At 44.7% G+C, this 12,541-nt stretch overlaps 1 protein-coding gene across 7 annotated transcripts in view; it reads right to left on the reverse strand.

The window, feature by feature from the left end:
* The window catches only part of GOLGA4 (golgin A4), a 267,321-nt gene that overhangs the window by 165,137 nt on the left and 89,643 nt on the right, over positions 1-12,541 (reverse strand). For all 7 annotated transcript variants that reach the window (XM_073630579.1, XM_073630577.1, XM_073630578.1 and 4 more), the window contains one exon: positions 3,734-3,817. In XM_073630579.1, the coding sequence (XP_073486680.1) occupies positions 3,734-3,817 (84 nt within the window). The remainder of the gene's footprint in view (positions 1-3,733; positions 3,818-12,541) is intronic.

Below are 12,541 nucleotides of genomic sequence, written 5' to 3' on the forward strand. Positions count from 1 at the left end.
TTAGCTCCATCAGGTGTGGCCAATTCAGCTGTTCTTTTGGCTAAGATTTTTACTAAAATCATGCTCTTTATGACCCAAATCACCCAGTTATTTGAGGGCTCTGACCACAAAGGACACAAACGTAGCCATGTGCCTGTGCTGCAGATTCTGTACCTGATCTACTTGCTGCCTTGCTGGCTTCTGAGCCCTAAGTCTCTGATTCTAATTTGATACAGTCTTTGCCTGATGAGTTTGCCCCTGAAGAGTCACAGTGCCCCGCTATTACCCCCAAGTAAAAAGACCGGTTTGACTTTTATTGATGTAGTGTTCATCACTCTGCAAACTAGAAGATCTGCCCATTGATTCTACTTGTGCTGTTTCCAGCCTTGAGCACCTAAGCCCAAAAAGACACTCCCATTGCACCTGCCATTCCAACTATGTCTCTACGGAGACTGGAAAAAATATAACAAGCAGTTTTCCTCTACCGGTTGCTTATCACCCTTGTATCTGTTTGCAGAAGATTTTGTATAAAATAAGGTGGTCTACCCCCACGCGGATCTGGAAGTGTCCAACCTTTACAAAGAGACTACCATATTAGTAGAGGAAGCGTATGTTTATAGACCCAACTGGTTTGAAATCCTCTTCATTACCTACCAGTTCATGACTCTGCTTTCTGGCCCCTTCACCTATGGTGTTCACAAAGGATCTGGTCTCAGTATTAACTGGTGCAAAAAACGTTCTTAAGAAACAGCTGGTGCAGACAATGTGGCTTGTAATGTTTAGACATTACAGTGGTTCGGAAGAAACCTAAATTTTCTTTGTCTCAACTGGTTGTTAAAACTGACTCATCCACTCAGGCCAGAGTGTTTTTACCTCAGTATAAAATTTAAATTATCGAATCTATGGAACATAATATTCTGTCACTGTGGGACAAGTTAGTACAGTTCCTGTACAGAATATTTGGCTTGGCAATAAGGGACCAGGTTTTACCTGGCTTTGTGGCTAAGGAATCCAGCTCTGGAATCAGAGAAGTTCTTTATCGCTATCTTCTACAGTCAAGCCCATAAATATTGGGACATCAACACAATTCTAATCTTTTTGGCTCTATACACCACCACAATGGATTTGAAATGAAACGAACAAGATGTGCTTTAACTGCAGACTTCCAGCTTTAATTTGAGGGTATTTACATCCAAACCAGGTGAACGATGTAGGAATTACAGCAGTTTGCATATGCGCCTCCCACTTTTTAAGGAACCAAAAGTAATGGGACAGATTAACAATCATCCATCAAACTTTCACTTTTTAATACCTGGTTGCAAATCCTTTGCAGTCAATTACAGAATGAAGTCTGGAATGCATAGACATCACCAGATGCTGGGTTTCATCCCTGGTGATGCTCTGCCAGTCCTCAGTTCCTGCTTGTTCTTGGGGCATTTTCCCTTCAGTTTTGTCTTCAGCAAGTGAAATGCATGCTCAATCGGACTCAGGTCAGGTGATTGACTTGGCCATTGCATAACATTCCACTCCTTTCCCTTAAACTCTTTGGTTGCTTTCGCAGTACGCTTCGGGTCATTCTCCATCTGCACTGTGAAGCGCCGTCCAATGAGTTCTGAAGCATTTTGCTGAATATGAGCAGATAATATTGCCCGAAACACTTTCAGAATTCATCCTGCTGCTTTTGTCAGCAGTCACATCATCAATAAATACAAGAGAATCAGTTCCATTGGCAGCCATACATGCCCACGCCATGAGACTACCACCACCACGCTTCACTGATGAGGTGGTATGCTTTGGATCATGAGCGGTTCCTTTCTTTCTCCATACTCTTCTCTTCCCATCACTCTGGTACAAGTTGATCTTGGTCTCATCTGTCCATAAGATGTTGTTCCAGATCTGTGAAGGCTTTTTTAGATGTTGTTTGGCAAATTGTAATCTGGCCTTCCTGTTTTTGAGGCTCACCAATGGTTTACATCTTGTGGTGAACCCTCTGTATTCACTCTGGTGAAGTCTTCTTGATTGTTGACTTTGACACACATACCTCCTGGAGAGTGTTCTTGATCTGGCCAACTGTTGTGAAGGGTGTTTTCTTCACTAGGGAAAGAATTAAAACAACCACAGTTATTTTCCGTGGTCTTCCAGGTCTTTTGGTGTTGCTGAGCTCACCGGTGCGTTCTTTTTTTTTAAGGATGTTCCAAACAGTTAATTTGGCCACACCTAATGTTTTTGCCATCTCTCTGATGGGTTTGTTTTGTTTTTTTCTCTGAGCTCTTTGGATCTCATATTGAGAGTTAACAGCAACAGATTCCAAATGCAAATAGCACACTTGAAATGAACTCTGGACCTTTTACCTGCTCATTGTAAATGGGATAATGAGGGAATAGCACACACCTGGCCATGGAACAGCTGAGCGGCCAATTGTCCCATTACTTTTGGTCCCTTAAAAAGTGGGAGACACATACACAAACTGTTGTAATTCCTACACCGTTTACCTGATTTGGATGTAAATACCCTCAAATTAAAGCTGAAAGTCTGCAGTTAAAGCACATCATGTTAGTTTCATTTCAAATCCATTGTGGTGGTGTATAGAGCCAAAAAGATTAGAATTGTGTCGATGTCCCAATATTTATGGACCTGACTGTATAACATCCTATACCGTGGATACCACCCTCTCAGGCTAAAGACAAATCTTGCACAGGTAAATGGATCCTTAAGCAGAAGCAGTAAATGCTCAGGTGGTTCTGTGGAATCAATACCCCCCAATTTATGCCTTTCCTTCCCTGAACTTACATCCTTGTCTGCTTTCCAGAACTGAGATGAAGGGCGTTGCAGAGATCCTCATTGTTTGATAAATTTGCACTGTGAAGTGAATACTTTCTAAACATAGCCCCAATTTTACAGTAATTATGAAAGATACAGAGTAATCCTCTCTTACCTGTCCATGACACTGGACTGCACTATATATAAAGTACTTTGCCTGTCATGGTGTGCATACCAACAAAGGGGTGTTCAAGGACTGTGTTCCATGGACCACAGACCATGGGCCTGGACCAGTAGAGCACCCTGCTGCCCACTCATTGCAATGCACCAAGTGAAAAGGTGAGCAATCAAGTGCCCGGAGCAAACAATACAAACAATCCCCACAGTGTGGGGAGAAGAGGAGAGAGCCACTACAAACGGGCACAGCACCGGATCGATATCAGGCTCGGGTAAGTATAAGAGGGGAAAGGGCAATACACATACCAAAACATTTTTTACTTGAATACAGGGAATGTATTAAGGTAAAAAATGTTAAAGAGGTTTTAAAAGCCAGGAGGTTATCTTCATGCATTCTATCCATTGGCTTCTGCGTCTGTCAATCAAAGTCAGTTTGCCAATCAGGAGAGAGGGTGCGTGGCTGAATGGCAGCTCGGTGTGTGAATGGACACACGGAGCTACAGCTCGGCTCTGGTGCCCCCATAGCAAACTGCTTGCTGTGAGGGCACTCGACAGGGGGGTTTAATGCCTTATATAACACCATGTTGCAATGGTTTGCCTGTGCTGGGAAGGTCATCTAAAGCTCTGTGCAAGGACTGCTCCGCATTTGCATTGTACTTGTAATGATAGTTTGCCTTTATAACTTGGCCTTTTTTTTAGTTTATATTATTTAAAAAAGAAAAACAAAGTCTTAGAAGTGAGGTGACCAAGTACATTTAAGTTTCACAAACTTCATAATGTTAAGTCCTGCAAGCACCTCTGAGAGATGAATGTTTACCTTATCTTGCTCCAGTTGCTCAACCAAATTTTTGGCATCCCTCAGCTGGGTAATCAGCTTGGTCTTTTCACTAGTGTGAAGTTCCTGAAATTTCACATAGAAAACATTTGATATTGCGAACAGTTCTTTTTAATTTGGACAAAACAATTAAGTAAATTAAGAAAAGAACAATGTTTAGTTAGAAAATGTAAGCATTTCTATTGTAATAAAGAATGATATTTACAAAGTTGAAATCTGTTTTAAAGTCCTAAGTGATTTGAACATCATATTACAGAAAAAGTAGCCCAAATGAAGCAACAATCATCATATCTAACTTCAGGTTATGCTAAAAGAACTGCATTAATGCAACTTAATTATTTTTGTGCATGAAGGTAAAAAATGGATTTTTAAAACAGCTTACCTGTAAAATCCTTTTCTTGGAGTACATCACGGGACACCGAGCACCATAGTAATGACTATCTGGGTTATATGCTACCTTTAGGTGATTGGACACTGGCAACCAATAGTAAGAAGGTTCCTCCCATATAACCCCTCCCATAAAGGAAGTACCTTTAGTTTTGTAGCAAGCAATGAAGAGCCCAGAAAAAAGAGGGGAGGGACCTCTGTGTCCCATGATGTACTCCAAGAAAAGGATTTTACAGGTAAGCCGTTTTAAAAATCCATTTTTCTGTATCGTACATCATGGGACACAGAGCACCATAGTAATGACTATCTGGGTTATATGCTACCTTTAGGTGATTGGACACTGGCAACAAATAGTAAGAAGGTTCCTCCCATATAACCCCTCCCATAAAGGAAGTACCTTTAGTTTTGTAGAAAGCAATGAAGATCCCAGAAAAAAGAGGGGAGGGACCTCTGTGTCCCATGATGTACTCCAAGAGAAGGATTTTACAGGTAAGCGGTTTTAAAAATCAATTTTTCTTTATCGTACATCACGGGACACAGAGCACCATAGTAATGACTATCTGGGATGTCCTAAAGCAATGCCTTTGAGGGGAGGGAACATAATATTCCTAGACTCCCCTTTTTAGGCTCAAGATTTATAAAGCTGCTTGCAGCACGCTCTGGCCAAAAATAGTCTCTCCTTGAGACCTAACATCCAGTCGGTAAAACCTGGTGACTGTATGAACCGAAGACCAAGCGGCCGCTTTGCAAACCTGAGCCATAGACACTTGTTGGCGCACTGCCCATGATGTACTAACTCCTCTGGTAGAGTGAGCCTTCAGATATCGAGGTGGAACCTTGTGTTTCAACTCATAGGCCTGGATAATGACCTGATGAATCCACCTAGAGACTGTAGAACTAGTTGCTGCCTGTCCTTTCTTAGGACCCTCAGGCAGAACAAAAAGTAAGTCAGACTTCCGAAAAGGGGCTGACATATCTAAGTAAACCTTGACAGCTCTCACCACATCCAGTGAATGGAGCGACCTTTCCTCCTTAGATTTAGGTTTAGGAAAGAAGGAAGGTAAAATGATATCCTGATTCAAGTGAAAACTGGAAACCACCTTGGGTAAAATATCTGGACGAAGCCGCATTACCACCTTGTCCTGATGAATAAACAGAAAGGGTTTTTCACAAGAAAGGGCGGCCAACTCAGACACCCTTCTAGCTGAGGTTATAGCCACCAAAAAGATCCTAGTTAATAGGATCAAAGGAATACGCTTAATAGGTTCAAAGGGTTGATTCTGTAGAGCTGAAAGCACTAAGTTCAAGTCCCAAGGGCATAAGTGCGGCTTAATTGGCGGCCTTAAATGTAGTACTCCTTTGACAAAGGCTCGTACCAAAGAATGAGATGCGATTGGCCTCTGGAAAAAAAACGATAAGGCCGAAATTTGTCCCTTAATGGTTCCTAGGGATAAGTTTAAATCAATTCCTGTTTGCAGAAAGGCAAGGACCCTCCCAATTGTATACTTGCGAGGGTGCCATTTTCTCCTCTCACACCATGAGATGTACGACTTCCAGACTCTATGGTAACTTTTTCTAGACACTGGCTTTCTAGCATTTATTAAAGTAGACAAAACAGATCCTCTGATACCACGGTCTCTTAGTACTCTGGTCTCAATAGCCATGCCATCAAATTCAGCGACCGTATGGGACCTTGGGACAACAGGTCTGGGCGGAATGGAAGGCACAATGGGTCCCCTACCGCCATCCTCACAATCTGTGAGTACCAAGACCTCCTGGGCCACCGTGGGGCCACCAGAATAACTGTTTTCTGTTCTTCCTGTATCCTGCGTAACAGGTGCGGCAGCATCTGGATCGGAGGAAAAGCGTAAATTAGGGAATACTGATCCCAGGGAACCACCAATGCATCTGTCCCCACAACAAGTGGATCCCTGGTCCTGGACACGAAGCTGTCCACCTTGGCATTGAACCTGGATGCCAGGAGATCCACCTCTGGCATCCCCCAACGCTGGCATATTTGAAGGAAAACCTCGGTATGAAGGGACCATTCCCCAGTAACAATTGCTGACGACTTTGGTAGTCTGCCTGCCAATTGTTCACCCCTGGAATATAGACTGCCAAGAAAAACGACACGTGTCTCTCTGCCCAAGCCAATATGTGATTTATTTCTCTTTGGGCTGCCCGGCTCCGGGTACCCCCTTGGTGGTTGATGTATGCCACCACCATGGAATTGTCGGACTGGACTCTGATCGGAGACCCCCGCAACCTGGATGTCCAGAATATGAGAGCCAAGCGAGCTGCTCGAATTTCCAGCAGATTGATAGGCAAGGTCTTCTCTACCTGGGACCATTTTCCCTGTACGGAGGCCTCTTCCATTACTGCTTCCCAGCCGAGACGACTGGCGTCTGAAGTTACCACTTTCCAGGTTACTGGTGGAAAGGACTTCCGGTTTTTCAAGTTGCTGGTCTTTGACCGCCAAGAGAGGTCCTGTTTTACCCTTGGGGATAGAGACATTGGATGATCCAAGGTTAGAACAGACTTGTTCCAAGCCTCCAGGATAGTTTTCTGGAACAACCTGGAGTGAAACTGCACATAAGGAACTGTGCTGAAAGACGACACCATCTTGCCCAGCAGTCTCGTGCACAGTCGAATTGAGGATCTTTCTACCCTTTTGATTTTTCTGACCAGCTCCACTATTGAGCTGACCTTTAAGGGGGGGTAAAAACACCCTTTCCTGGGTCGTATCCAGGATCAAGCCTAGATATGTCAAGATTTGAACTGCATGAAGGGCCAATTTGTCCATATTCAGAATCCAGCCTACGCATCTCAGAAAATAAACGGTGGTTAAAAAGTTTTCTATCAGGGTGGAATAGGACTGGTCCTTTAACAGAAGGTCGTCCAGAAATCCTATCACCGATATCCTTTGGGACCTTAGAGAAGACAATACTGGAGCCAACACCTTTGTGAAGACTCGAGGGGCCATAGCCAGACCGAATGGAAGTGCTACAAACTGGAAATGACACCCCTCTACCGCGAAGCGTAGAAATCTTTGATGTGGACCGAAAAATCGGCACATGCAGGTATGCATCCTTGATGTCTATGGATGCTAAAAAATCCCCTTTTTTTACTGAACGAACCGATTCCATACGGAAGGTTCGGACCCTTAGACAGGAATTGAGAGACTTGAGGTCCAGAATGGGCCTTACTTCCCCATTCGGCTTCGGCATTGTAAATAGGTTCGAATAGAACCCTTTGAATTTTTCTTTGTGCGGAACCTCGATAATCACCCCCTGCCTTTCTAGCTGTTCTAAGACTAGGAATAGGCTTTTCTTTTTCTCTGGGTCCAATGGGACTCTTGATACCAGAAACCGATTTGGCAGAAAATCCTGGAACTCTATTTTGTAACCTTGTGTTACAGTGGAAATGACCCACCTGTCCTGCACCAACCTTGCCCAAGCATCTGCGAACCGCCGCAGTCTGCCCCCCACCTGTAGGAGTGGGGGCGCCCCTTCACAAGCAGGACTTGGAATTGGCCTTGGCCGGCTTTCGAGTCCAAGGTCTCTTTTGACCTGGAGGTTTCTTAAAGGCAGGTGGTTGAGGCCATCGATACTTCTTGGGAGAAGAGGCGCCTGGGCCAGGAGCATTAGGAAATTTAAAGGAGGGCTGCTTATTCCTTCTCTTAACAGGAAGCAAGGAGCTCTTTCCGCCTGAGATTTTTTGGATATACTTATCCACATCTTCTCCAAACAAACGTTCCCCATGAAAAGGAAAAGCCGCGAGCAGCCTTTTGCATGGCATTTTGGCTGACCAGTTCTTTAGCCACAAGACTCTGCGCATATGTATTGAGAGTAGCGCAAAACGAGACATCTGCTGGATTGAGTCCTTTAATAAGTCTACTGCAAAACATAAAGCGCAAGGAAGTTCTGACAATTCATCAGAATATTCCTCCTGAACAGGCAGGTTCCTAACCAATCTTTTAAATCGGTCCTTCCGGGATTGGCAAATCCCAATAGCCGCAACTGCCAGTTGCACTACTGACCCAGCCACCGCAAAGGAGGCATTTAGTAAGGATTCCAGCTTTTTATCCGCTGGATTTTAGACCCTTGGGCATTATCCACTGGACAGGTTAAGCTTTTATTCACTGAAGAAATAGCAGCGTTCACTAAAGGCGTAACCCACCTTTTTTTGAATTTTTCCTCCATAGAGTATACAAAAGAAAACCTCTTTGGAGGCAGGTATATTCTGTCCGGGTGGTCCCAGTCAGCGTAAATCAGCTGCTCCAATAATGGATGCACAGGAAACGCCTGGGAACCTTGCTGAGGTCGCAAGGATCCCAATGCAGAACAGGAAAGTTCTGGCCCCTGTACAGGGGGTAACTTAAATCCTGCTCTCACCATCTCAGCTAAAGACTGGATAAACAATTTTTAGGATTGCGAAGCCGACAATGGTTCTTCAGAACCTGAGTCCCCCGCTGAGAACCTCTGCTTCTTTATCCCCTACGGCCACCTCCTCAAAATCCTCTGCCCATTCTGAATCCAAAGCACAAGGACCCAACTGGCTAAGGGAGTACTGGTGCTCAAGTGACTCAGCACTGGGACCAGGCTCAGGAGAGGGAGATCTATGCCGTTTTTTCCCTCCCTGTGTTACTGAGGCAATCATACCCGCTATTTTGCCTTCAAGGCCAGCAAGGGCTGACGTTAAGTCATCCTTAGTAACATAAGCCGATGCAGGGATATTGGTGGTGGCCACTACGCCTGACAAATGCAATGGCTCAGCCAGGCCAAATGCCGCAGGTCTTTCAGGGGAGATAGATGCTGCAGTAGCCTGAGGTTGATCTCCTGTTTTTGAAGGAGAAATTTTAACCCCTGGACTAGCCCTATTCCCCGTGCCTCTTTTTCTGGAAGACATTGCTTACAAGGTTTTGAGGAAAACTCATTGTGCTATATGGCTGTATTCTCTATAGCAAAAACTACGGCCTCCTTTAAAGAGTTGCAAATGCCCGACTCACGTGCCCAGCTCTGTGTCCCACCACAACAGGCTCCCGGCTCACCTGAGCCAATATGACAAGCACTGACACACGCAGGTGCCTGACTTCCCTCTATATGCGTGCGCCGTCACGTGACGTACGCATGCCCGGGCCCTTACTGCGCATGCGCACGCACGCGGGGAACACGCGGCAATCCGCTAGGCCGCGATGCACGCGGTGCCACCATCCCGCACACGCTAAACCGCACACAGGTGGGAGTAGGCGCAGCGCCCATATCCAATGCACACGCACGATTCCCGCGTGCGCGACCAGTCCACGCGGTCCCCGTGCGGGAACCCCGCCTGAGTGTATCTTGCCGCCTCTCTGGGAACTATCATAGTGGGCACAAAAGACACGATAATCTGGCCATAACATTACTTAGTAACAATGTAATAAATGGGGCCTCCAGAGGAAGCACTCACCGATCCTCGCAGCAGGACCAGAGATAGGCCCAATCTTCCCCCATCACCGCGGGTAGCGTCACTGAGGACCTTCAAGGACCGGGTCCCCTTTAGTTTAGGGTCCACACCCCTGGACCTGTAAAGCACCCTTTAGGTTTCCTTGGGCAAGTAAAAGACCAGGAATACCATATCACAAGGGTCCAGCTCCATAAGGACACGTTACAGGCAAAACCCTGTTCTTGAACCAGGGCTCGGGTACCATCCACTTTAGCATGATATGCCATCTGAATGGATCCGATTATAACATCCTCACTGGGACATTATTTGAAGAAAGAGCTTCCACAGCCGTGACCATCACCTTCAAGACACTGGCAAAAAACTAAAGGTACTTCCTGTATGGGAGGGTTATATGGGAGGAACCTTCTTACTATTGGTTGCCAGTCTCAAATCACCTAAAGGTAGCATATAACCCAGATAGTCATTACTATGGTGCTCTGTGTCCCGGGATGTACGATAAAGAAAAACCTTTCACTAGCTGTTCCTTCCCTGAACATTTACCAGAGTCCTCTATTGATTCATAGCTTTGCCCAGCTTCACTTCTCTCCCTTCTTCCTACTCTCACAGGCTACACTGAGAGCAACAGAAGCCATGGCAATGGTGTCTATGGACCCATGCAGCCTGGCTTGGGACTATGCCCACAAAGGGCTTGCTATGGGGGCAAACTTTAATCGCTTTACAACTGGCTGTTATAACTAAATGGCAGGCTTGCTCCCTTACTAGGGCGGTAGGACAAACCTGTAGGCCCTTTCAGGTTACCTTTGCGCGCGTTGCCGGCATGCGCAGAAAGCCGCAGCTCCCGAGGTCATGAGACATTGGGAAGCATCAACTAAAGGCAGAGCGACAACTAAAGCAGATCTGTACCATGGGACTGTTGTGGTGACAAACCAAAGTGTACAACTCAATGGTGCCCGCCAGCACATTGCCTCAGCATGTACCGTGGCAGAGTGGAGATTTGTCCAGACACAGGAGTTCAAACGTGGTGAGGCGATGACTAAAGGCATCTGGGGAGGGTGTCCTGGCATTTTGTATACTACAAAGTGAAAACAAGCCTTTTTTCCAAATTGTTCATATTTTCCCTTTATAAGGTTAAAAAAACTGGTGGTATTAAATAGTACCAAAAAAGCTCTGTGTAAAAACGTTATAAAATTAATTTGGGTATAGTGCTGCATGACAGAGCATTTGTCAAGCAAAAACAACACTGAACAATGGCCTGGACAGGAAGGGGGTGTAAAATGCCAGTTCTGAATAATTTTGACTAGATCGATACACTTTAACACTGAATGGAGTAGGAAGAACCCCCATTTAGATTTTTTATTTTTTTTTGTGTCCCAGCTGGGGAGATTCACTCTATCAGTCCTGGTGGCCATTGTCACTGAGCTAGTAAGCAATGGGAAATTCTAAATTTAATGGCTGTAACCTTAACAGAGGGGTTAGGGGAAACCTTCCTTTTGGGATTCCTATTAGGTAATAACTATGTCACTTAGGAGATACTTCCCTGTTGTGCCTCTATAACACGAAGTGAAGGGAAAGTTCCCAAACGAAACACATAGAGCAAAAAAGAAAAACTTGCAAGGTTTAAGTGACTCTAAACAATATCCTTATTCTTCAAATATAATCAATATAACATCCAGTATTAAAAAAGTGTTACTAAACCCACAACAGTAAAATAAATGTTAAGTAATCCTCTGCATTGTGTAAAAAGGCGGTTTGATCTTGTATGCACAGATCCTCCCCTCCCTGCACTGTCCCCCTGGACAAGTCCAGATAAGACAGAGCCTTTGGAGTCAGGCTGCACATGCTCAGTTTGGCGTGTATTGCTAGAGAGGTTTTTTTTTTTCTTGGGAGAGTGCATGTGATCAGCACAGGGCCGATCAGCACAGGGCCAATCGGCGCTGTTCAGACAGAGGGTCAGGAGCCCTGCAGCCTCATAGAACAGCTCAGTGCAGTATGAAAACACCTCCTACAAGCTTCACCAGGAACTGATAGAAATTACAAGACTGCAATATACTGCTGATGAGAAAAGGTATTTATCAGTTTAATTACTAAAATAATTGCATTTCCATGTTCTGTGTACTGTGGGAGACCAGATATAGTGAATGCAGTGTCCTGGGTTAAGTAACACTTCAATAGCCCTATAATCCATTTTCATGAAATTATTTCCTACTGTGTTTTACTGTCTCCTTGTAACATACTCTGTGAACTGCCAAACCTCTCAATCCCCCCCCCACACACACACACTTCTGTCTGTTTGGAATGAGCTACGCACATTGGTTGCAGTTATGTGCACTGCTCTATGCAAACTTTAAATCCCATAGTCAATAGTCCCTAGTCCATTTTGGGAGCAAGACAGGATGGTTAGACTTCTATATACAGGGGGGACCATGGAGAACAAATGTAGCCACATTAAAAAAGAAAGTCGGATCACAGGAATAAAAAAAAAAGGAATTTGGAGATTTTTTAAAACCAGAGTTTAGTGTAACCATTTCCTAATCGATCTAAAATAAAAATAAAAGTTTGAACTAGAGATACTTATCTCAAAGTAACAGGGTAAATATATAAATAAAAATGATTTTTCCCATTATTACTCAAAAATGTAAAAAGTGAATGAAAATAGAGCAGCAGCTATTCTGAAGATGTAAGCAGGGACTTGCAGCAGACACCAAAGAGAGGGTACCAGAGTGTCACAGCAGTGGATGAATGTGAGAGTCTGAATTGGTGACGGAGGAGGCGGCCAGAATGTACTGGAGGCTCAGAAGAAACAAGATGGGGTAGAGAAAGGATGGGCACATGTTCAGAGTGCTGGTGTGCAACACCTGTGCAAGCAGGAGGTCAAAAGGATTGTGATGTTACAGACTGTACAAGTAGCAATTGGAATACTCCCCACAGAATGGGTAACATCATATTTCTTATTTCCCC

This window comes from Aquarana catesbeiana, linkage group LG05, assembly GCF_042186555.1.
Source record: "Aquarana catesbeiana isolate 2022-GZ linkage group LG05, ASM4218655v1, whole genome shotgun sequence".
NCBI classification, from domain to species: Eukaryota; Metazoa; Chordata; class Amphibia; order Anura; family Ranidae; genus Aquarana; species Aquarana catesbeiana.